At 36.5% G+C, this 26,223-nt stretch overlaps 1 protein-coding gene across 2 annotated transcripts in view; it reads left to right on the top strand.

Moving 5' to 3' along the window:
- The first annotated feature begins 15,122 nt into the window (after positions 1 to 15,122).
- Positions 15,123 to 26,223, top strand: part of pik3r1 (phosphoinositide-3-kinase, regulatory subunit 1 (alpha)) — a 46,795-nt gene continuing 35,694 nt past the window's right edge. Inside the window, exons 1-2 of one of the 2 annotated variants that reach the window (XM_088910301.1) lie at positions 15,123 to 15,446; positions 18,018 to 18,759. In XM_088910301.1, the coding sequence (XP_088766427.1) occupies positions 18,429 to 18,759 (331 nt within the window). In that variant the 5' untranslated portion in view covers positions 15,123 to 15,446; positions 18,018 to 18,428. The remainder of the gene's footprint in view (positions 15,447 to 18,017; positions 18,760 to 26,223) is intronic. The other variant, XM_088910302.1, reaches the window with a different exon arrangement.

Raw genomic sequence — 26,223 nt, 5'->3', positions numbered from 1 at the left:
AATGATATTAAAGAGATACATTGTTTCTCTTTAATAAGATGGCCTACAGCAGGGAATTTTAGCTATGTTGGAGATCTTGTAGAGGGGGGTTACTGAGGAGGCTTAGTTTTCTCAGTGTTTAACACCTGAGATTAACCTTCCTTTTTGGGAAATGCATTAAGTGCAATTATGATTTTTCCATCTAAGCCATTTGTGCTGCCATTTGCCAAGTTCTAGTACTCACCAATTAATTAGTTTTTTGGACCTCACAGACAGACATTAATCACTTTCATTAAAATACTTCAAACCTGAAGACTTAAACATCAGATCTTCACATGTACAATTAAGGTGTCATCCATCCATTTTCTAATCACTTTTCTAATACAGGGTCATGAGGAAGCCAGAGTCTGTCCCGACAATCAACGAATGCATGGCAGGATACACCCTGGAAGGGACACCCGTCTATCAGCAGGCACAAACAGACACTAAGACACATGCTCACACCAATGCACATTTTCCCAGAAATCAATTAACCTACCAGAGTGTCTTTGGAGTGTGGATGAAAACTCACATGGATGTGGAGAGAACATACAAACTCCATACAGATAACTCCCTGGTCCAAAACTGAACTCAGGGCTCCAGTGCTGTGTGGCCGCAATGCTGTAAGGTTATGATGCCCAATGAATTCATTTTCTATACGTATAAAGCACATATCCAGTGCTTGCAAAACTATTCAGATCCTTCCTATGGTATCCTGTTTTGTGAAATTACTAAATGATGCAAACACGTTTTTTCAACTTAATATTTTATCCAAATCCTGAAAACCTCTAAGGTTAAGCTTAGTATACAACCTATTAGCAAAAAACTAAAGTTAAAAAATTAAATACAATAGCTGCATAAGAATTCAATCAAAATGGTGGAAACACCTTTGGCAGTAATAAGTATTTTGGGGTAAAATTCTACTAACTTTGCACACGGGCTTGGGATAATTTTTTGTCTATTCTTTTATTTGCTCAATATCTCTCAGGTTAATTGGGATCTTTTATGGACAGCGGTTTTTAAGTATTTACATTCTGTATATTATGAATAACTTTCAAGTCAGGACTTTTATTCAGCCACTCAAGGATATCAAAGATATGCACTTTCATAATTCATATTTCTTATCTATTCACCCCAGCCTGACTTTGACCTTATGTGTTAAGTTATTTTCATGTAACGATGAATTGTTGCCTCTGAAACAGGTTTTTCCCTAGTATTTGCATACATTTTGCTCTCTTCAATCCTAACAAGCCTCCCAGTCCCTGCTGATGAGAAGCAGAACAATAATTCTGGCACATGTGATTCTGTCACCACCACGCTTGACAGTAGGGATGGTGTTGACTGTGTGATGTTGGGTTAACGTTATATGTAACTCTTTTCATTTCGACCTAAAGGTTCTACTTTTGTATTGCCTTTTTCTACATGTTTGCAGTATTACTTAAATGCTTTGCTGCAGGCTTAATAGGGGATTTGGTTTTCCACTCTGCCATACAGTCTTCAATACGAAAACCTCAGTTTTGTGGAGACTTTAGGATATTGGTGACTTATTCCCATTTTCTGCTATTACAGGCATTGAACTCTTTAGATCTTTCAAAGTCATCTTTGGTCTCGTAGTTTCATCCCTAACCAGTTTACTCCTTGCCTAGCTGCTCATTTAGAAGGGGAAACCAGATCTAGGCAGTGTCTGGGTGGTATGATTCACATTCCACTTCATAACAATCAGCTTCCCAGCACTCAAGTTTTGAAATTTTGGAAGAGTCTTTGTGAACAACCTCAGTCTGTCTTTGAGACTTTTGTGAAGACTCTTAGAGAGAGATTTGTATTTCAGAGACTAATGTATTGGAAGTCAGTAAGCAGCTTACTGCTCGGTGTATTTAGTAAGGGACTAAACAAGTCAGTAAGAGATTCCAAGAGGAGCTTAGGTTGTATTTAGTTTTTTTCCCTCACTGTAAAAAAGCACTGGTTCTCTCATACTTTATAGCTGCATATGTACCTCTTTTTCCTGGGCCCTACTGTTCGTAAAACAGGCACCCCAACCACTGAGTGTGTTTTTTTTTAGTATGACTAACTAAAATTAAATGTTTTTGGATTTGCATATTATTATTTATACTGTAATAATATGTATTGTATAATTATTGCTTAGACATACTTTGAGCTTTACCTTTCTTAGAACCAGTTTACCATTGTTTTATCATTTATAGTCAAAGACAACCACTGCATGACAAAAACAAATCATTAAAATCATTGAGGTATTGAGAGATTTCCCTTCTGTAATGGCCTGAGAGGTCAGGAGACAAGTAGAAAGGAAATGTTTGTGACGGGTTTATATAAAATTTTTACGATCGTTTTCCATCAAAGGCCTCATCACACCATGAAGAGCTCTGCTTAGACGCTGCCTGAAATTCAGTAGCCAAGGTAAATCTTCTAACTCGACTCCTTGAGTGGACAGATGCCTGGCTACACAGAAAAATTGGAAATTGCTTATTTCTCTTCAGCCTGCGCAGGTTGGTACTACAGCAGTAGAAAGATATAAAATGAGAACTACATAAAAACAATTGGTTACATTCCCTTTTGAGAAAAATAAATACAACAAAAGATGTTGATATCCTTCTTTGGACAAATGTAAATAACAGGTTAACTAATCTAAGACAGGTGTCTCTTTCCCAAAACCAACAAGGTAAGAATGAAGTTGAATTCCTTACTGGTAAAAAAAGGGAAAGTTCAGAGAAAGGACAAGAGGGCAAAAACAGAATGAATGATTCAGAGAGATAGGATAGTTTTACAGAAAGGTTTGTGTTTTTCCATTTTTTTACTGTTTGAATAACCTGCAGTATATGTGAATTACATAGTAATTTGTTTTGATAAAATTAGAAATATTATTTAAAGATCTTCATGTTTTATTCTAACATACTGATACTGCGAAGCAACAAAGTATTGGTTGTGCTTTTTATGTGGAGGGGAATAATGAAAAAGAGTTTTATTACTCAATCGGAATCGCATTGAAACAATGTATTAATAGTCTAGTCTCTCCACACAGAACAGGAGCACCATTCTTTTCTTTTTTGTTCCTCTTGTCTAGTTCCTGGTGAGGTTTGGTTCCTTACTTTTTTCAGTATCTGTTAACTCTGCATTTAGTGACTTCTATAGCCCATGGTAAATTCCCACATGTTTTACATTATATCAATGAGCAGTAGTTCTTATGTATAAAAATATGAATATGTGAATTTGCATTTTCATGCTTTTCATGTAACTGGGTACATTTAGATAAAAAAAACTTTAATAAATGTTGAATAATGTAAAAGAATGACTAAAATCCTAATGTGTCTTTTATTATGTGACAGCCTCTATTGCTTTATGATACATAGTCTTTCCACACCATATCTCTTGACAGAACCACTCCTTATATAAGAACCTGCTATTTGTAGTGTCCCTGAGGGTAAGTATTGGATGTAAGCCGGGATCAGTGTGCCAGCAGTACTAATAAGAGTGTTGATTGGCAGGAACAGCCACAATAGGTTTTTTCACTAAACGGACTACATTTTAAAAAGCTTACAGGGACATACTATACAAAGAAGAAGCATTTGTACAGTAAAAGAATTATTTTTAGTCCAACAGCTTTATTTTAGTTATCTTTTTTTAGGTATCTTTTTTTAATTGCAGTACCGTACTACACACGGAAGGAAATTTGTGATAATGTTAAGCCAATGCCATCGGCTATATTTTTGTAAAGTTCATAATTTTTTATTCATGAACCTTAGTTGTATTTTTAATTACATCTGAAATTCTCAGAGGAACTAATCAAGGATAAAGAGGCTTATTAACAGCAATCTTTACAAAATCCTGTAGCTCCTCTGTGACTTTTAAAGTGCCCCCTACAATAAAATAATACAGTCTGGATAGTCTGCTTACAGTATATGCTGCTGGTACAAACAGCCATCCATTATCAGGAAGGCAAACACACCGGGACAATTTGAAGACAGAGTTAAGCCAAAATGTTTTCAACTTGGAAAAAACCAAAGCACCCAGAGAATAACCACATGAACATAGTGAGAACATACCAACTCCACATAGATGGCACCCCATTCTGAACTTGAATGCACAACCCACAAACTGCAAGGAAGCACTACAGCTATGCTGCCATCCTTCACTGTTCAGTAGGAAGTACACCCGAAGGGAAATGCATTCTTTTTTAATCAAATTCCCATTTGAGACATTCATATTCTGGGTCATGGGGGAGCCTACAATACCTCAGCAGGCAATGGGCACTAAGGCAGGGTACACACTGATAAGGAAATAGGCATAAACACAGACACATTCAGGTTAGGGTCAATTTTCCCAGAAGCCAATTAACCTACCAGTATGACTGGAAATCAGAGCACCCACAGGAAACCACATGAACACAGGGAGACCATACAAACTCCACTCCAGGTCTGGAATTGAATGCAGGACCCCAACACTGCGAGGCAGCAATGCTAACCACTGTGCCACCATGCTGCCCTAATTTACTTTGATATCATTTTAAGTTTGAAAACTCTAGCAGCAGTGAAAAGCAGCTGCCAAGCTTCATTGCTATTATTGAAAGTAGAACTTTACAGAGTTTGGAAATAGTAATAATAACAATTATTAATAAATAACAATAAATGTTATATACAATTATTAATGTATCGATGATACATTACATATACAGTATAACAGATCATATAAGAGACATAAGATAATAATATCTTATAACAGCTATCTTCGCCTTCTTATTGGGTTCTTGCTTGTGATCGTAAATTATTATAATTTAGAGTGAAATAAGCAGATTCTAAAATGACCGAATGTTTTTAAACAATTGTTGACAGAAAAAAAGAAAAATTGTCAATTACTGCTCCTGAGTCTCATGATTGATTTAATGGATGTGATTAGTAAATGTGTGCATGAATTTAACTGAATTGAAGAACCCATACAGCCTGAAAGGGTTTATAATTCTGTTGTCTAGAGATGAAAGCCTTTGAATTATGTTTCATAGCACATAGCTGTTTACTGAATCTAAATTTAACTTGATGTAAAACAAAGCTAAATGTTACTTTTTACAATACATAAATGTAAAACAATTAATAACATTTTTCTATAATTTTGTGTGACTTGATTCACAGGCTGCAGTACTGGATTCCCAAACATATTTAAAAAATACCAAAAATAGAATGTTTAAAAAAAACAGTAGATTCATCAGAAATCATAGAATATACAGTATGTATCTGTTATTAGGACTGCTGACTATCGTGATTGATTTGATAATAAAGTGATATGAAATATAAATAAATAATCAGTAATATGCACATTCAAAAAGAATAGTACCTTTGACACCAGGTTACAAAAAGATAGGATAACTATCTTTTATTTTTATTTTTTATTGTATTTATATTTTATATGATATATTACACATATTATATATGTTTTATTTTAGAAAATGTGCCTAGTTGCTTGTGTTGCAAAGTACAATTCCTTTTTGTACACTGGTATGCGTCTCTGATATTTCCACTTTTAATGGTTGGGGTCTAATAGGATTTTATTTCAAAGTGTAGTTGTAGAAGAGAATGGAAAAAGAAAAATTCAAGCCCCACTGTCCCACAAGTTCAGAATACACCTCATCCCAAGTGCTCAATTTAAGATTATGCTTGACTCATAATAAAATTTGTGAACTAACAATTTTACTGTTGTTGTTGTTGTCGTTGTTGTTGTTGTTGTAAAACAAATGTAACAAATACATTTCTTGCTATCAAGCTTAACCACTTCTGGCTTCTTTTTATGATATTACATTGCAAAGCAGAACTAACTGAACATAAAAGAAACATGTGGCCCTTTTGGAACAGTTTACTGTACATTTTGTCCACTGTTGGCACATCTGTAGCCTGGTCAGGTTACTGTATGTTTGCCTTCACTGAAGTATTCCACCATTTCTGCTTTAACTTTAAAATTACTTTCAATTTACTGCTCTTTTATTATTCTAGTTATATCTCGTACTGTATATGTGTTCTTCGAAGTCCTAAAGTAAAGTCCTCTTCTCTGCAATGTTTGATTTTTATGACTGTGTTTAGAAAAAATTAACATATTCTCTAACATTTTATGTGAGTTCTCGCTGTAGTTTCAGAAGTGAAAATGGGGAGTGCTTTATCAGTGCCTCCAGCCATCAGCAGTCAGATGATTGAGATACAGATAAAAAGTCTTGCTACCACATGTTCCATGATACACAAAGTTTTCATCCGCATATGCCAGATGTGCTTAAGATAAACACATTTCACTTAGCAGTGAAATAGGTTTTGTGATTGAGAAGCAAACTGTTAATTGTGTGATGGATGGACTTTTTCTTAAAGAAGCTCATCCTTTCATTATACCGCACTAATTAAATTGATTTTACTTTTGTTTTAAATTACATGTTTCTTGACTGTGTTTCTGAAAAGGTTTCATATATTACTTTGAATGTAAAATCATCAAATAGTTTTCCTCTACTTTTCCGCATGCAGTGTAGTCACAAATTGTTATTCAGCTCACTTTATTTCTGCACGCCTACATCAATCTAAAACACCCTCTTGCATATTCCAAAATATGTTGACTAGCAGGTCTTTCTTGCACGCAGAAGAAAATAAAAGGATTCCACCTTATCAGCTGGAGAGTAGATAGTTTCATTTTACAGTACACTTTGATTTGATTTTACACAAGCACCTACGTAGTCTGTACTGCATTTCTTCAGTAAAAACTGTTGAGTAACTGCTTGAGTATGTAGATTGTTGGCAATGATCATAAGTCAAATTAAAGTTTCCTGCACTTTCACACATGCTGACACCCAGTTCATATGAATTTGTATGCATGTGAACTATCTGCTCATTAGTACTTACCACTTGTTCCGTACTAGACGGTCAGCAAACTACTTAACGATATCTAATAATGCAAACTTTGTACAGTATTTAAAAAAATACTTCTGTTATTTGCAAACATTGCATTTGAAATTTTAGTTCTGACATGCCATGCTTGGTAATAGTTATTCTAGTTGTCCTAATTGTCAGTGGGTTGCCTGGGCCAGTGACAATGTGCTATGTCAATATGATGATGTTTCAGACTAATAGTTGCAGCTCCAGTGTGAATTAAAGAGAAAATTATGGTGGAAATCAGTGTTTACATAGAGGTGTACAGTGACAAAGGTGACCTTTACAAGACTCCCCCTCTTACAATGTACTTACAATGTACAATGTACCCCTGTAATGTTTCCTGACTTTTCCTGACTTGACTTCTGGAAACACCTACCACATCAGACAGTCTTAAAGACATCCTGGTACCTTCTTCATGCCTGTGTACCCTGTCCAGCATAAGTCTCAGTGCCAAAACCTGAGTGAATGACCACAATATAATGTGTTACTACATAAGCTACCAACATACAGTATAATATATACATTACAGTATATATCCACTTTTTCCTTTCTTTTCTTTACTTCCAATACTGTGTGTCATGAGTTTGATATAAATTGTTACAGCTATTGGCAGTGAAAACATTTTCAGCTTCAAAGCAAAGGGGATGTATGCTGAGATGTAGGGGTTCCAGATTCAGTGATCAAAGCAATCATAAAGTTTACCTTAATTTAAAGTTAATTAAGTTCTTGGTAAAAGATTAAGTGTCAAGTGTCTATCACCAGTCCATTACGACCCCATAAAAGAACATGAAGGATGGGGCAAGAGAGATCTGAAGTGAGAGTTCCTTGTTCGAGATCATGCGGGAAGGCAATATTGAGGCTAAGTATTTGAATCTTGTTAAGAGAGCTTACTATTCTGTAGTTTCTAGGGATTTTCTGTGAAGAATCCCTTAGTTAAAAATGGCCTCTCCTGGTTATTGAGTGCATTTGAGAATAGGGATATAGGTCAGAACATAGGTACTATTTAAAAACTCTTATATTCCCGATGGAAGGCCCATCTCAATTTTAATTTTCTACATTTATAAATTAGATTAGAAATCTAATCTCCATCAAAAAATGTTATTGTATTAAGTATGTACTTGCTGAATATAACTTGGGCTATTAATATATAATATTTAAATTATTTACTATCTTCCAATCTTAAAATATTAAAATACTCATGAAATACTGTGTACAGTTATATTTTAAGATGGGAAACCCATTTAAGAAATAACCCAAACCCTGTCTGAGTTTAGGCTGACAAAGTTCAAAGGCTCAAATGCATGAGAGCTAAATCCGTTTTATTCATCCCAAACTCAGTATGAATCCATATTTGCACTCTCTCACAGTATGTTGAATGAATACTCTAAAGCTATGCAGCACAGAACAAATTTAGCACAGATGAAACTCCAGGCTGCTTTATGCTTAACATCTCTGAGATTACAGCCATTCTTATATTGACAGAAAAAAATCCATTTAACATGGAACAGTTTGTCCGTGGACACTTTTTAATACACTTCATCAAATTTATCACCCTTCTGCTGAGAAGATCCAGGCCAAATTGGCTAACAAAATTCTGCTACAGGGAATATCTTAACTATGTTTATGCCAAGTCAGCAGATGGGTTATGGCACTCTGACCCGCAATTTAACTGAAGGCCCAGTATAGGGATTATATGGTCTAATGGTTCAGTCACAGCTTTTCATCACACAAATATAGGTTCACACTCCATTTCTTCATTTCTATTCTAGTAATGAGCTCTAATTGATGGATCTCTGCTTTAAAAGATGACAAAATAATAAATATGATAAAATAGTAGATCTCCAAACAAAAATAAAGTAGGGAGCTAAAAAGGGATTTAGTGAATATTTTAAATGTGAATATCCAGTAATGCTTAGCCGCTTTCCAAGTTTATTGCAGAGTAACTAAAAACAAAAGAAATACGGTGATACAAGTCTGTATCTCATGCATGAAATATGTAGTATCAAATAATTATTCCTTGTTCGTGAGCTGGTAATGGAAACTTTTCAGTTTGTACACAGATACTGTTGCTATTTTGTAACATCTTCAGAAAAGCACTTTGAAGAAAAGCTTCCTTTTCCTTTAAAATATTTTTGAATCAGTTGTCAGATACATATTTCAGTCTTTCATCAGATCTTGGGAAATGAGCCAATCCTTTATTATAAAAATTACAGAATAATGTTAATCATCCCATAATACTTTACATTTTCGTGTGGATGGACTAAGGTAATAAACTTAATAATACTTATTCATGGTTGTTTAAAAAAACCCAAATAATATTGATATTCATAATTTCTACATAGCAAATTCTGTACATCTTTACATTGTATATGATATTTGATTTTCTTGGAGCTCTGCTGAGATAGGATGGTTTTACAAAAACACTAGCAACCCCAGACAACTTATCTTTATGTGAATACTAGAACGTTCTGTAATCAGGTATTGCATCATAATCTAGATGATGCAATACAGAAGATCTCTAGACATTTCAACTGACAGTTTTGGAAACCAAATAAATGACAGTACATTCTTTTTTAAAGGTATGTCCTAGGATTTATGCTGAATCAAAATACAATTAGCTAGGATTGAAGAAATTGGTAATATAAATGCCTTCAAAACTAATCAAGAGTGAAGCATACAGTTACAATGCACCAGTAGTTTTGCAAAACTGAAATACGTAGACTCTCGCATCCATTGTTACAATTTGGTTTCACAACATATACAATCATTTCATACTCTATATTATAATATTCTTATATATTTATAATTATATGCCGCCTTTGACTTACATGCAGACAAAAGTACTGTAAATTGTGCATTAAAGAATGAAACAAAACCTGACAAAATGATTTCTATAATGGTTTTATCCAACAATTGAAATCTGAGATTCAGTTTTAGAACAAAACAGGAAAATCATACACAATATATTATATTATGAATATATTCTTAGCAACTTTCAACCACCACAGATAAAAGGTCTGAAAAGCATTGCGTAAAAGTCATTGTCTTTTACTGTGGTGTGGTATTATCATTATTCAATGTATCTACCCAAGCTCTAACAGGATGTTTTTGTGACCTCACAAATTTCAATCTATTGTTCATCAGTGACAGAAAGATCAAGATCACTTCTGTATCAGGGATGATATTGTAACTATTGTAGCTACATCTTTCTTATATGTGTATGTTTATACTGGAAATCCATTAATTAGGTCCCTCTATAATGTGAAAAACTTCCACATGAGTTGTTCTGCGACAGTCTTTCTTGGTGTCCACTTTCATACAGTACCTTGTTACATAGCTAAGAAAATACATTTATTTAGAAGTCCTATAAAGTGTTTTGATGCTTAGTTCTGTTTCCTCATAGCTCCTGTGTTCAATGTCAGCCAGGAACATCTCTTTCTGTGGAGCTTGCATGTTTTCAAGATGTTTGTTTTATGCTCTGGTTTCCTCCCACCTCTCAAAAGCATGTGGCTCATCAATCCACTACCGCTTCTTTAAACTGCCCATTTTATGAGGAAGGGAGTTGAACACACTACATGATTACTTGGCCATGATTACTCTGATGTCTTTCTGCATTATGCTCAGACCTGAGTATGGGTAAAAGAAACATATAATGTATAAATAAAATGAAAAGCAATTGTTAGATACGGCTGTTTATCTAATTTAGACTCATTTAGTCTGAGATTTGGCCATTTTAGTTTATCTAATTTAGCCATTTTCACGAGCCTTTAGTGTTCACATTTTTTAGACCAATGTATAATTGGTTAATTTTATTTTACACACTAAAGGCATTGATTGACTAATTTGGGGAAAAATGAACTGTTAATTACTGGTCAGAGCAAACATTTCAGTGACATAGTCGCACACTATTTTGTACAGTTTGAACTGCATTAATGATACAATTTGTATTATACCAGACAGCATTTCTCTCTCCTTGAGACTTCTGACAAAGGAAAAAAATCATGCTGTGACAAAAATGGTAAAACTTGTTTTGGTTTTTGAACGTTAACCGATCCACTGTTTCTTTCACATATTTTGATGCAGATTTTGACTGCATTTAAATGAAAAATCCTCATGTACAGTTCAGCTATAGAAATAACAAATCATGATGTTACAAGCCCCATGTTAAACAGCAAGCACTAGATTTTTTTTATTATTAAAGGCTGTGCTGGATTTCCTGTAAATATATCATTGCTGGGAAAAAATAGTTTTGTCTTGACAGTTGTACCTAGGAAAACTGTTCATTGTTCAAAATAAGTAATCACTAGTTTTTCACATCTGCTAATTACAGAATCTTCTAGCTTATCTCTTCACAACTGTGTGTGTTGATTGAAAGTTTCCTTAGACTTTTTAAATATTTCGTTTTTCTCTTTTTTCTATGACATTTTTCCATGAAATTCTGCAAAAAATTGGCACAAGACTTGAAAGAAAAATCTCAAGTTTTAGAAGCTGTTCAGGCTTGTAGTTGGTTAATAGTGTACTAGACCCATGTCAACCTTCTTCTAAATCTAAATCTAGGATTTAGGCTAGGACTAAGCAAAAGCCAGTCCAATATCTACATATTTATGTGCCAGCAATTTGTCAGGGAAAGCTGCGATGTGTGCTTAGCATTATTGTACTATAAATCAAGACTATCAGATAATGACAAAATGAGTATTTCAACACTATTTGTGATACCTCTACTCTGTCCTTGATCTTCATTCTGAAAGATGTCAGTTGCACACAGTGTAACAGAGAGATGGTATCTCACGCCATAATGGCAGGTCTTCTTCAGTGGTCTATTTCTATAACACAGGCAACATTAAGATGTTGCATATGTTGTCTTCATTCTAATGACATTAGGTTACCTTATACCTACATGTTACCAGACGCTGGTGCTGTATGTATTAAGAGACTCTAAAATCTGATGTGTTCTTAGGTGCAGCACAGGCTAGTAGAAACTAAACACAAATAAAAGCAGGAATGGGTGTGATCTTGCCACAGTGAGCACCTATCTCAGGTGATGTAAAATGGTGCTTATTCATTGATAACAATATACTTTCAATACATATTCAATAAACAGTAGAAAAACTGCGGAATGATTAACTCTAACAGCTCTGTTTAACTGCAAAGTATTAATTCTCTCCTTGTCTTTCCTAAATCTCTTTCAAGGTCTTCAAAACAGAAATGAGGCGAGGACCCTGGTTTTTAAAAAGTTGGTTAAAGGTCACTAGTAGTAAAACTAGATTCAATCAGATTTACCAATTTTTGCAGTATGCAAAATGCAGTGGTCAGTAAGGAGGAAAAGCAACAAATCTAGGCTATGCACTTGGACTCCAATCACTATCATTAACATACTTCTGAGTACCCAGTCTGTACAGTTCAAGCTGTCCCAGTTGTGGCATAGCGCACCACACCCTCTAAGCCTACAGACTATGGCATCCCACAACAACCAGCCAGTATAAATAAACAATACAACATTGTAAAAGAGCTGACCACATAATGCCATTAACTATGCATAAGTTTACTGTATCTCCATAAATCCTATAATTGTCTCATTCATGATACTCAGTCAGAACTTTCTATGTCAGTGACGTATCCAGTCTCAGTACCATTTCAAAGATCATGGATCATAGAAGGGTTTGCAGTGATCATAGTGCAGTGTTGGAAGGGAATCAAATAAGAAATTATTGCACAGCATTTTGATGTATTTCAGGTTTTAAGAGCTTCAAGCTGTGGTGTTGTGAAGCAGGTGTTATCTGTCTTGAGTAGATTTGCACATACAGATGTGAGCTTAAGCATTAGATTCATATCATATATGTTTTTGTTTTTTGATTGGGAATATGGTTTGGGGTTAGAAATTGTCATATACTGTCCAGAAACGATCATTCCAAGTAAAATAAATTAAAAATAAATATTTATTAATTCTATAAAGGATATAGTATCTTAAAATAATAAAGTTATTAAGTTCTAGTAGGTCCTTTTGGATCTAACATTAAACATACAGCTGAACTGAACCTCCATTCATTTTCTAGCCACTTCATCCAATTCAGGGTTGCAGGGGAGCAGGAACAATAATAGGCGTGAGGCAGGATACACCCTGGATGAGACACCAACCCATTGCAGGGCAGACACACAGACACAAACACACACATTCACACCAGGGCCAATATTTCCAGAAGCCAATTAACCTACCACCATGTTTCTGCACTGCAGGAGAAAACCAGAACATCCAGAGGAAACCTGCAGAAACACAGGGAAAATATACTGTATAAACTTCACACAGCTAGCATTCCAGGTCTGGAATTAAACCCCGGGCCCCAGCACTGTGAGGCGGCAATGCTAACCATTGCACCACTGTGTTGCCCTGAATTGCTTGAATCAGATAGAAGAGAAAAATGTATTAAATTGGTGCATTGCTCTTGTCAGTTCCCAGACCTTAATGCCTATGAAATGCTATGGGCAGGGTTTGACAGACTGAAAAAGATTGTGATTAGCATACTGTTAAGAGACAGTTGGAGATTATTAGGAGGATGGAAAATATGCAGGGACCATTTTGTCCCAGGATCCACAGAACATGTTTTTTTAACACTAAAAGAAAAGCGCACAGTTCCCTCAGCATGCCCTTCTCAGAAGTAAATTAAGTTAATTTATCAGCAAGGACACACCCTCCCCAGTAATACAGCTTCCCCAGTAGAGACTGCAATTACTCTTATTACACAACTTCCTCATCATTTTCTGTAGTGCTGTTTACTTTTAAGTAAGAGCTACTCTAGATGTGTCCCTCTTAATTTATTCCCCTACCTAACTTTGTTATTGCCTTCACCGTGATTTGGATGTTTGTTTTGCTCATTATCTCTTAAATACTTTAGGAACTGATTGTTATAACATTTCCCAGTGCAGTGCTTTGGAAATGCCAGAAGTTAAATATGGAAGTCTCCTTCAGGAATACAAAAATATTCTTAATGTGATAGCAGCAGTACTATCTTAAAGCCCGATCTTTCTTCAAAAGCTTAAAAAAGTTGGGCCTGATTTGAACTGTAATAGGAAATCAGGTTTCTGCTGTGTGTGACGTGGGCATTCTTTTCTCAGGACCTGAATATCCAGCTCAATACCTGAGTACTGTGACTTGGGATGCTTTAGCTGAGATGTTAAACTGTGGTCCTGACTACTTGGTCATTAACAAAGTCCCCTGAATTGGGCTGTTACCTGGCATTTAGGCTGATTTCCACTTTGTGCATGCACAATCTGGTCAATCTCAATTTCTGATTTAATTCAATTAGTGAAGTGATTTCCCACTTCTCAGTCTGACCGGTGGTGTTTTGTGGCTGTGTATCACCCAGGTGGTTGCTACACTTCATTGGCTAATGTGGAAAATGCTATGTAATGTTTTAAAAGGTGCTATTGAAATGCAAAGACTGACTTATTAGTGGTTATCATTGCTGCCTTACAGCTCTGCGGCCCTGGGTTCAATTCCATGTTTCTGTGGGTTTCCTCCTATAGTCCAAAGACATACAAGTAGGTTAATTGGCTTCTGGGAAAAAAAAAACGTGTGAGTCTAAGTGTGAATCTGTGCATGTTTGTGTCTCTGTGCCTGCCCTGCGATAGACTGGTGTCCCATCTAGGGTGTATCCTGCCTTGTGCCCATCGCTTGCTGGAATTGAATTATAGTTATTAATCCATGACTGAAAGGGAATTTAAATATAAATCATAGTCCTTACCCCCTGACATTCTATAAAACATTTACAATTATGAACCCTAACTCCAAGACTTTCACAGTTAACATCAAAATACATAAGGTATAACTAATAGTCGTCTTCCAGGTCTAAGACCTTTGCATGAAAAGAGCTTCTTATCTTCTATGCAATCCTTGTAGTCAGCAATTCATAAGAGGGATATAAGAAGGTTATTTTAGTGTTGCCCAAAGAACGGGTTAAATACGGGTGTTTGCTGCAGTTCAGCTATAAAGGAGTCCAGAATAGTGTCCTTTTCAAGAGCTGTGCAGCGGGGGCTGGGTCTGTTTGGCACGAATGTGCCACCGCTGCTCCCACACGAGAGGCTGGCTGGATTCGTGCTGGCGTGCGACATCTCTGCTGAAGAAAGGCGGAGCTCAGGCTGCCATGTAGGCGCGGCCTCAAGCGGGCTGATGCTGACGGTGTTTGATGGACGTGTCTCATTGTGCTCGCCTCTAGGTTGAGGAAGTTGGGCTCTGGGCGGATAATTCTGGTACTGGCCGTGTGTTTGCCGAAGGGTTTACCAAGCGACGGCGACGTTTCGGTCGTCTGTCTTTTTTTAAAAATAAAAGACACCTTCAGCTCACGTTCTTGAGAACTACAAGGGGAACTGCAACCGGTTAGTCGCTTTTAGTTTTTCGGTGGAGTCTTCAGGTTTTACTCCGTGGCGATCTTATTTTTATGTGGAGCTGCAAGTTGAAATCGTGGCACTGTATCGCTTTACGGGAAGGAAGGAACATTCCGCTGGTCCCGGGGCTGCTGCGTGCGAGTGAGTTTCAATGTGGTGTCCCTGTCTTTCCGACTGTTGCCAACCGAAAGAGCGGTTTAAAACCATAATGAGTCGAGTCGATATCATTTCCCCCTGTTTTTCTCTTAAATGTGTGTAATTCTCTCACCTGTAGTGACCGATGGCAGTTCATGAATGTTATTTTTGTGAAGCTGTTGGTTAAGAAGACTGTTTTAATGGAATGTTGCACATGGAGTACAGCTGCACTTAGCCGATGTGTGGAGAAGGATTGTCGGTGGCCATTCATTGTTACAGTATTTTGTGAACCAACCGTGCTCCGCTCGAAGGTTTCGAATTGTTTAAATATATGTATTTTGTAACATTTGTATTAGTCTATTTTTACATGACCTGAAGAATAAAGCCGGTTGTTTTAGAGCAGGTAGGTTGTTTGGGCTGGTCTGCATCAAATAAACTAAAAATGACGCACTGGCAGGTAATCTGCTTAATTTTAAATCCGTCTCTGAATTGCGGAATTAGTCTGTTTATATGACGTTAAGTAGGTATGTGTCTTTCAAGTTTTATAATAATGTCATTTATTTTGTTGTATTGTGTAAATGCCTTCCAGTTATTGTTCCAAGTCAAAGGCGGGTACGATGCAGTGCCATGTTTTATCGATATTGCATTTTAAATAATGCTAAAAAGAAAACAAAAGCCCTCAGTTATTTGTGAATTACTTAGTCATTAGGGTTTTGGTATGAAAGTAGAATTCCTCAAAGGAGCTATCTGCTACATAATGTAGGAAGTGTATGATACTGTATATGTGTCTCAGCTGCTGGATGTGCAGTGTACTTCAACTTAAGTGTAAGCTCGACTGATGATAATGTTTCCTTTTTACTTTTGGGATTTGTATACTACCCTGTTGGGGAGGATTTGTGGTGGTGATGATTATGATGATGATCATACAATACATGCATTAGTTAAACTTCCGTTAATAGTGAAACGTCGTACGTTACAGTCGTTTCAGTTGCATTTTCTTTGCTCGGTATTGGATTCTGACTTTCCGAGTCTCAAATGAATGGACTTGATTCGCTAACACTCAGCGGGGGAACAGCACTACTCGACGTGGCCTGTGCTGCTAACGTCTCTGTAGGCTTTGTGCTGGGGCCCGCAAGGCGAGTTGGAATTCCCTCTTGTCTGTCGAGGGTATTACATTTTGCATAGGACATTCTCCAAATTTTTGATACTATATGAACGGTGAAATCTCCTTCAGTAATGGGAAAATGGACGAAAATATAATCGACGCCGCTGTTCAAAAGCTTACTTCAAATTGTACTATTTGAAGTAAGGGCATCCAAATGTCTAGATGTTTACATAGTTCGATAGATAGAGTGCTAATTTATCAATTGTTACAGCGTGCTTTTGAGGGCGTTTGTGTTATAATTTCCAATAGAAAAATATGGACCCTTGTGAACCAGCTTTAATTACCCGTTCTTGCTTTTGTTAAGGATATGTACGGGATGAAATATAAAAGATGAGACAGGTTTTCTCGTTTTAAAAAAGACCCTGGTAATAAAATCAACAAGTTCAAACATTATCCACAATGTATTATTATACTTGTTTAACCATAACACATAGACGGATAAAAGGAAGCCTGGATAATGTTAACATAAAACACATACGTATTTATGGCCTTATATATAAGTACTGAACCGAGCTTTATAACAATACCAGTAACCTCTCAGAAGCGTGTTTAAAATGCTGTATCTTGTTTATAACTTAAGTAGCTCTGGAAAAAAGCAAAGTCAACTCTTAACACTCAGTTTAAATTTTCTAGGCCTTTTTTAATTTTATAGTGTATTGAATTATAATTATTCTTTTAGTGTCTGTTGTACATGCTGTTAATTTTGCATTACTCTTAATTTTGTTTTGTAACATCCATTTTACTCATATTTTCAAAAATGTGTTATCTTAAATGGATTCTATTTTGTGCCTGTAGATAGGAGAGCAAAAATTTTCTCAGGAGTAGGATGCTGTTTTTTGGGAAAAAAATGTTTAAAGTTTTAAGCACTTTTAAGAAAAATCTTAAATGTAGGAAATGTGGAGATTTGTGTTGGAAATAATAAAATAAGTAATCCCTAATGACTGCATTTTCTTTTCCATGTTTTTAGGTCAAGGGTGAGATTATGGTTTCAAATCACATTGGTCACTTTGTGGTAGCACCCTTGTAGATTAGAATTCCTGGTGGAATTAAAGTGATACACAGGCTCGTCTTTGCATGGGTGTGCTGTGTGCCGTGTGTCGATCAGGCGTTGATTCTGCAGTTGCATTTGATCTCTAAATGCATTTTATGCCAAAAGAGCAGTTTTAGTTTTAATTTTTTATTAGTTTAATGAGTGGGTCGCATGTTCGATAAGCCCAAAATAGCAAACAGATTAATATAAAAAATATTGCATCTTTAGCATAATTTAATGAAAATGCTTGACAATGAAAAATTAAGCATGTGTGTTTAGGTCATGTATATCACTAGTAATGCACATAAATTGTATAAATCTGTCTCGCCCTGACGTTTTGTTCTTGAAGCACGTACTAAGGGTCTTCTGGTCTGTTTTCTAGGTCAGGGATGCATTTGGAGCGCTTCAACCGAAGTCATTAGACAGATGGGCATACTGAGTCTGAAGCACCATGAAGGTGCAGCAGATTGCAGAACTTTAAAACGAAGTGACATTTTGAAGCATTGAAGAAGAAGACGGAGGGTACAGAGGTGAGAAAAAAAAGGAACAGCTATCTTAAGAATCAAGAGAGGACATTTGCGAAGAATCTCACAAAACAACGGACTTCCATGCTTTAGAAGAACATCAACACTGTTTTTGTGCTTGTGTTGGATTTCTTGCTTTCAGCGAATCCTAAAAATTCCCTATACATCTTACTTCAGGGAGTATAAGAAAACAAAACAGCCTTGCTTTGTAAAGCTGACAGAGGTTTGTTAATTTTGGTACATTTGGATTAATAATTTAAGTCATCAACATGAGTGCAGAAGGATACCAGTACAGAGCACTTTATGACTACAAGAAGGAAAGGGAGGAAGATATTGATTTGCATGTGGGAGACATATTGATTGTGAGTAAGGGTGCGTTACTGGCTCTTGGGTATGGTGATGGGTTTGAAGAGAAGCCTGATGAAATAGGCTGGCTGCATGGCTTCAATGAAACAACGCAGGAAAAGGGTGACTTTCCTGGAACCTACGTTGAGTTCATAGGGAAGAAGAGAATTTCACCTCCAACACCAAAACCTAGACCCCAAAGACCACTGCCTGTTGCACCGGGGCCAACAAAAGCAGATTCAGACTCGGAACAAGGTAAGTTTGCATGAAGCTTGTATTCTACTAAGAGTGTCTTTGATATTGTTTTTAAGAAAACATACGGTATCTTGAAACGTATCAAGACTTACCTTACTTATTTGCCATAACTTTTCCTATGGTCTTTTCCTGGTAGAGATGGGTAACTTGTCACCACAATAGTAAAAAGGTTCCAGTCTTCGATTGAGGAATATTCTGTATTGAAGCAGTTTCATTTTAAAATAGGTAGTATTACGTTAGCATGTGATCATTTCAATGTAACTTTTCTTTAAAAATCAGTGAGGTTTTTGAATGTTGTTTGATTTTTACAGTTTACAGAATCTCTTGAATTGAACTATTGATATGCCTTCAAATACTTCAGTCAATGAATTCCATTCCTTTTCTATGTGGAGACGTAATTTGCAGAAACATGCAGTAATTCAGATTGTCTGCTATGTTCACGTATGTTCATGTTTTAATTGGACTGTTGTATATGTAAAAGAAATTAAAACACTGAGCTTTGTTTTTTGTAGACTTCCCAAATGTCATTGGATTCTGTTTAGTTCTATGAAGGGAACCTGATGTTTGTCATCATGTAAAAATATTCCCCGTTAGGAAGGCTGAAACTGAGATACCATCACCCATCCAGGCTTATGCATACAAAGTGTGGTTAGCCCATTTTTCATTTCTAGTTTCCTTTTATTGATTTACAAACCAAACATTTCTTTTTTTATGTGTTAGAAATGTAGGGTCTATTCTGACAGAAAGGTAGACTTTATATTGCACATGGCTTAGTCAAACGCATGAGTCTATGCTCATGTAACATTAGGTTGTTCACCTTGTGTGATGTGGTACCAGTTACATCTCAGAAGCGTAGTTTAAGTGTACTTGTTTATGGTGTCAACAAATATGTTTCACCATGATGTGTTGTTGCACTGCTTATTGTTAATTGATTGCTGTATTACACAAATTTGTTTTAGTTCAGTTTAATTTAACAGGAGCTGAAAGTGAGGTAGATCTAGAGCCTGTAACATGTTCTGATTTGCTTGAGTATTAAAATCTCTTTAACAGCATGATACTGAATTTATCAGAGATGAGATTGTGTAGAAGTATAGTGTTGTGTTTTCAGCAAATAGTCCATGTCAGTGACCAGGTTTTGATGCCCAAGATCTAGATCTCCTCAAGCAGATATTTAATAAGAGTTTCAGCTCAGCTGAAATCTGTGTAGTCTCTGTCACAGTTGAATAAAATGCTATGATTGTTTGACAAAACTGTGATGTGAACAAAATGCCACCCTTTAAGCCTACAAAAACAACTTGTGTCTTTAATTGTTTGACTGTGGCAAGCACCGAATGTTCGGCTTATGGTAATGCAAAGCAACAGATGTGAGAAAGAGGCTGTGCAACATTCTTTGGCTCCCCACTGCTAAATTAATAGCTATGAGAATCTGTCCTAGTTTTTCCATCTTTCCTCTTCCTGTTGGTTTCATGATGCTGTGAATGAAACCAGTTGATTCAGCTGGCAGTGATTTCTTGCTTTCCCATTATTCCTTTACTGCCCATATTGTTTTTAGCCATGACTTACACGGAGCACTGTGATATGTTTATTTCTGGTGATTTAAGTTTTCTGTAATAGATCAGCGTATTTCGAATTGTTTTAGAAAGTAAAATCTATTTTGGGCCTCGGAAATACACGGTTTGTGCCGTGCTGTGAATGTCACCTCACGTCATTTGCCAAACCGTTTGATACCATACGGTGTCGCGGGAAGCCGGAGCCTACCTGGCAAGCAACGAGCGCAAGGCAGGGTACACCCTGGACGGGGCGCCATGCTGTGTATATGTTAAGGACAATTCAGTTAAGATTCAGTGTGGTCACAGTATGTGAAGAATGTAGGAAAGCATGTACAAGGCACCTGTTCAGCCTATAATGCAACAGGATGGATCATTTCTGTCAGAGAGGAGTAGCAGGGAGTCTCATTAGATCATGTCTCAGGCCTGTATAAATCCATCAGGGACCAGAGTTACTTCTCTGTTTTAATAAACCACCTGTCTGAACATTTTTCCTTCGGTACCACAGAATGGGCACTGTTAACCTGTTTGTGTACCCTTGTACTTTTAATCAGAACTTAAGAAAATGGTGGATGTCCCTCCGTTTCATTAATGTGCAGGGGAACTCTTTTTTTATAGTGTAAAATAAGTCGGCATTTGTCAGAACCTCAGAACCAGCCACCTTAATTAGGCCTTACACATTTTGTCTAGTTACATATTTGTATTTCTTTAATTACCTTCATGATGAAAAGTATTAAACGTGGGCTGGGAAGTGCCAGTATTATGGTTTATTCTGAATATCTTAAATTAATAAACATTTCTGTAAACTAAATTCTATCTGAATATAAAGCCTCCATTGATTGATATCGGTATGTGAAAAGCTCATTCATAATTCCAGAGTTTAATGGAACATTGTCTTTTAGAGACTCTATAATCCCGTCTACCCAATTTTTAAGCATTTTTAAGAAGCTCTAGAGGAAAAGCAAAAATCAGATTTTAATTTTATGAATTTCACGATGCGTGATGGGCGTTGGGTGTAGTTTATTTGTGTGACCAGATTGCACTTCTGTGGAAGATGAAGGAAACTGAGCAAAAGTGTCAAGTTTTTTTGTTGCCTTCCTTTTATTTTCAATAAATAACTTCTTAGTTCCATCTTGATGTTTTTTAAATATGTATATACCATATATGTATACGAGCACATCTTTTCCTGTCTGTTCTTCCCTAGTTGGCAACCTTTCGTGTTTAATCGCCTCTGTTTTAGCTGTGATCCTCATACGCTTGAGGGGAGATTTGATATCTTACACAATCGTCTGCAGACAGGGCAGTGTCATATCACTTCTCCATTTTCATGTTAAGGCTCCAGGAGTGCTCACACTAGCTACAAACATTGAGTTTGTCCCCCTCAGCTTTGCACTACTGCTTGGGGACTCCAAGACCCAGTTGGCTAAAGGCAAAGCACAGACTCAAACCAGCAATGTCTAGACTTACTGGTTTAAACTGCTTCTTGGAAGCACCTTTGCTGCCAGTTAAGAGTCCCCATACGTTACTATTTTTATTAAATTATTTGTGTGACTAATCATCCGCCTACAGAAAGCATCTTTTAATGAAAAATACACTGTAAATTGATATCGTACGAGGCCAGTCTTTGATTAGTATGTCTTTAGGTGTCTAAACGATACCATACACTGTATCACAGTAAATGCCACTGAAGTTTATTAGGCCTGAGCCTTTTATTGCTTGGCTTTTGGTGGTGGGATGTAGCCTGGACAGTCCCATTCATATTGGTACTGACATTGTGCAAAAAGCTGCAAGAGCCAGACAGTATAACAAGTGCATCTCTTGGCAAGAGCGATTCTGATGTTTGGGGAGAAATCTCTGTTTTGTTTTGCTTAGTTATTTGATGCAGTATTTAGGCTTGTTAATGCAGGAAATGACTGCAGCTTAGAGGAGCTGTATTTTATTGGAAAAAAATGGTAGAGACTAATTTGGCACCTGATATGTAATATGTAAGGAGGCAAAAATACATGAAACATTTTTCTTTTGTGGTTAGGAAGTGGGCAAAATGAAGTTCTGGTTAGAAGCTTCACTATTTAACAGCTGCAAAATGGCAGTTATGTTGAGTGATTATTCCTCTGACACAACCAAATGATCCTACCACGTTAGTACCCTCTGTAGTTCCATTCATGTCTCCTTTTCACTGGCATTTTGAAAGGACACAGTTGTTGGCTGTACAACTGGTCAATGAATCTTTCACATTTGTGTAAGTATTACTCTTCAGCAAGAGTTCAAATAAGAACCATGAAGTTGCCCTGCAGGCTTGTGCTGTACAGTATATGATAGTTGAATAGCTGAGTATGAGAAGGGTGAGTAGTGATTATGCATTACAAAATAGTGCAGAATCTCTATTGTTCAATTTGAATAACACACATGCACTGTTCTCTTTTTTGGTCAGCAATGAAAGTCAGCGAGGAAGTTTAATTTAACCCTATTTTATTCTTGTAAAGGGAAGATCTTTTAGCTTGAATTTCCTTATTGCTCCTGCTTCTAGTTACATACAGGACTGTATGATTGATCAGGACTGACTGATTGAGAAACAAATATAAAAGGAATAAACTGACTTAAACTTGTACTGTCTTAATAAAATGTTTAAGATTTGTGAAAGCCTGTTTCAATGGATGACTTATCAAATGAAGAAACAGGATGTCTGTTTTTTCTGGCTCAGAAGAATTTGACGCTTTACAGTTGACTTAAACGATGTGCATTTTAATAAATTTGCATTTTGGCTAAAATGGTTTCAGAAAAAGAAAGAAATCTGAAGGTTTGCTAAATGTTTGTTTTAATGTGTTATTTGCAAGAATGTGTTATTAAATTAAAAACCTAGCTATATTGATAAGAATGGTTTCACTCTGTGGAAGGATGTTGTGATTTTCTTTTTCTAGACTGTCTAGAATGATGGAATGTATATTAGAATAAAATGTAGGTCCAGGCTGATCTCCTCTATGTTCACCAGTTTTTCCCAGCTTCATCTTGGTTTTAACCTACATTCTCTGTAACTCCAGTCCAGCTCAGCTGAATGCTAACTGGCCACACAAGACAATACAACTGGCACTGCTCCAGATCATGGTGCATTGTACCCCCAGCTCCAGCCCTGGCTGGCTGAAAGTGCATGTGGTGTACAGTTCCTCTTTGTTACAACTGCATAAAAAGGAGATAAAATTGCATTTCTTTTAGCACAAAGGATTTTGCACATCTCGTGAAATTTTCTGCCGACTAATCTCCATGTGATGTAGATGACCAGCTTACTGGGGACTTATGTTGACAGAACAGACAGATTCCTAGGAGCAACTACAATACATTGCCTAGTTTCTCCCTAATATATCACACTGTATATTTATCTTGGGTAAGAGGGCATTTTGTTTTATAAATGGAAGAGAAACTGTTGTAAATCCTTCTCTGGTTAAATTAAATGCTGCCCTTTTTGTTCAGATTCCAAGAAGCAAAGTATGGTTTTATTTATGGTAAATGGTTTGTGAAAATAGAAACATACGCAAATATATTTCATCAGTACTGGCATGTTTGATGTGGCTGTTGCTAGAGAATTGCAAAAATGTTATTTTCTGTACAAGTGATGATTTATGTAGACTTCGTGAAGTTTCTCCAAAAGTGCCTTTAAAATATATAATACTGTGACTTTGTGCATTTCAGAGATGTCACATTTCAGGTGTTTTTTTACAACTCATACTATTTTATTTTTAAACATGGTACTTACCCTGCTTTATCAGTATCTCATTGATGTGTTTTTCTGCTTACTGATCTGCATGTAAATTTTACTGTAAATCAAAATTTGTTGTGTTTTTATATCTTATTTTGCTATGTCAAAATTCTGTTTTTTTAGGTGCAGTTCTGAATGATTTATAAAAATACAATGACATCGGTCTTAAGAATTACCACTATTAGCGTGACTTCTGAGTGGTGTCAGAAAAATGCCTGTTGTCAGTTCTGCTGTGGTCTGCATTTATAGTAGCATTCTGGAAGTCCCATTATGGCAGTCAGCTAGACAATGTGAACCTTGACCATAATTCCTTTAACACATTTCCAAGCAAATCAGATCAAACTCAACCAGTCTCAGGGTTACACCTTAGTTGTTGAAGCAATTGAGTTCGAATTTAAGGAAAACCAGCAAATTATTTGATTAATTAATTTGAATGTCGTGGGATCACGGGCTTTATCGCTGGTCTTTTTTTAAAGAAAATCTGAGATCATCTTTGCGAGGCCGTATTTGGGATTTCGTAAAACATTTAGAAACAGTAGAAACAGTTTAGAAACAGTAGAAAACTTGTGATCCAAACAAATTAGTTTTTTGAAAACCGTGACAAAATGAATGTATCTCACGAGTTCCTTCTCGCTGAATTTTGTATCGTCAGAATCCTCAATCCGGTTAGAGCGTCTCAAACGCCAAGTTGAAGGGGTCAATGCTTTCTTCTTTGCTAATGAACTCGAGATGCTTTGAGGTATTTCTTTGAGTGTAGTGACTTTTAAAGTGATTTTTTTTTTGTATTGGTTCATATCCAGTTCATTACTACACTTGGTCCAGAGTAGAAGTCCCTTCATACATCAGTTATACAAAAAAAACTTCCCCAACTCTTCCATTTCTTTTCTTTTTTTCGACAACAGGCACTTTCTCTGCACTATATAATATAAATGGGTACATGCATTCTTAAAGCTTTATCTGTTTTTTGAACTGCTTGAAGAGATAGGAATTTGGTCCCAGGGATAAGTCCTTAGAAGGCATGTACGTTACAATTACTAGTTATTAACTTCTACAGAACTGACATTCAAGAGCAATGTGCAAAAAATAATTTTGAACTATATCTGTTTTAGATGGTATCATCTGATATGTTTTCCTTGCCACTGCTTACTGTATCAATATCATAAAACGATATTTAAAGGGATTAATTACTGTATACCTTTAATGAAACCCTCATGACTGAAGTTAACACTTGAAAATCAGTAGAAGGTGAGGACTATCGCTGCAGTTAATGCCTTTTCTTCCAGTGCCATCAGTCACCATGTGAAAAGGTTAACACCACGGCAAACAAAAGAAAGCCAGGCTGTTGTAAATGTTCTGCAATTCTGGTAAATGGCAAACAATGACTTAAAAATTGACAAGTTGTTTTGAAATTAAAACCAACTGTGGAATACAAATAAATCTATATAATGGAATTAAAAAATACTGTCTGTAAGAACAATTTGTCTCGGTTTGGTAGTGATCACCCTTGAGTCTGCTGATGCGCTTCACTGTATTTAAAAGTCAGAATATAGTGTCATTCAGCGTCCATGGGGCCTGATTTATTTTATTGGAAAAGTCTTATCGGGTTATTGCATATTGCGAGGTGACAAGAGTAATAAAACAAAAGCAGTACTGAAGGGTGTTCTTCCTCTCATGAGATTCAGAATGCATTTACAGGAAATGCTCAGCTGCATATCTGTGGAACCAGCAAATGGAAAAGGCTAACAGATTCAGAAGATTAAGCACTCAAGATGAAAGAAATGCAGAGGTGGGGGGGTGGGGGGGGTGAGCTGGAAGATGCTCGTGTAAGACCCGTTGGCACTCTTTTGATGACAGCTCTTGTTTATTTCCTTCAGAGTGATTTCTGTGTAGCAGGATGGTAGAATGCTTGTCCTAGTGATTAGGAAGGCGAAGTACGATGAAGGCTTGCAGTGTTTTGCCGGCGGTCAGCGGTGGAGCGAGGGCATGTAGAGAGTGTAAATGTAGCATCAGGAAAAGAATGGGCCTCTGTTCACTCACTGAGAGGCCCAGGACTTGGGGGCTGGGTGTTGAATTCTCTTCGCCTCAGAGTGTTTGTGATTTATTGCTGGTCACTGAAAGATCTGGCAGATCTCCCTCTCCCCTTCCTCCTGTCCTTTTTTTGCAAAA

Source organism: Atractosteus spatula, chromosome 3 (genome assembly GCF_055471065.1).
Source record: "Atractosteus spatula isolate fAtrSpa1 chromosome 3, fAtrSpa1.hap1, whole genome shotgun sequence".
Lineage (NCBI taxonomy): Eukaryota > Metazoa > Chordata > Actinopteri > Semionotiformes > Lepisosteidae > Atractosteus > Atractosteus spatula.
Note: the sequence above shows the minus strand (reverse complement) of the source record. Positions and strands in the feature narration are given on the sequence as shown.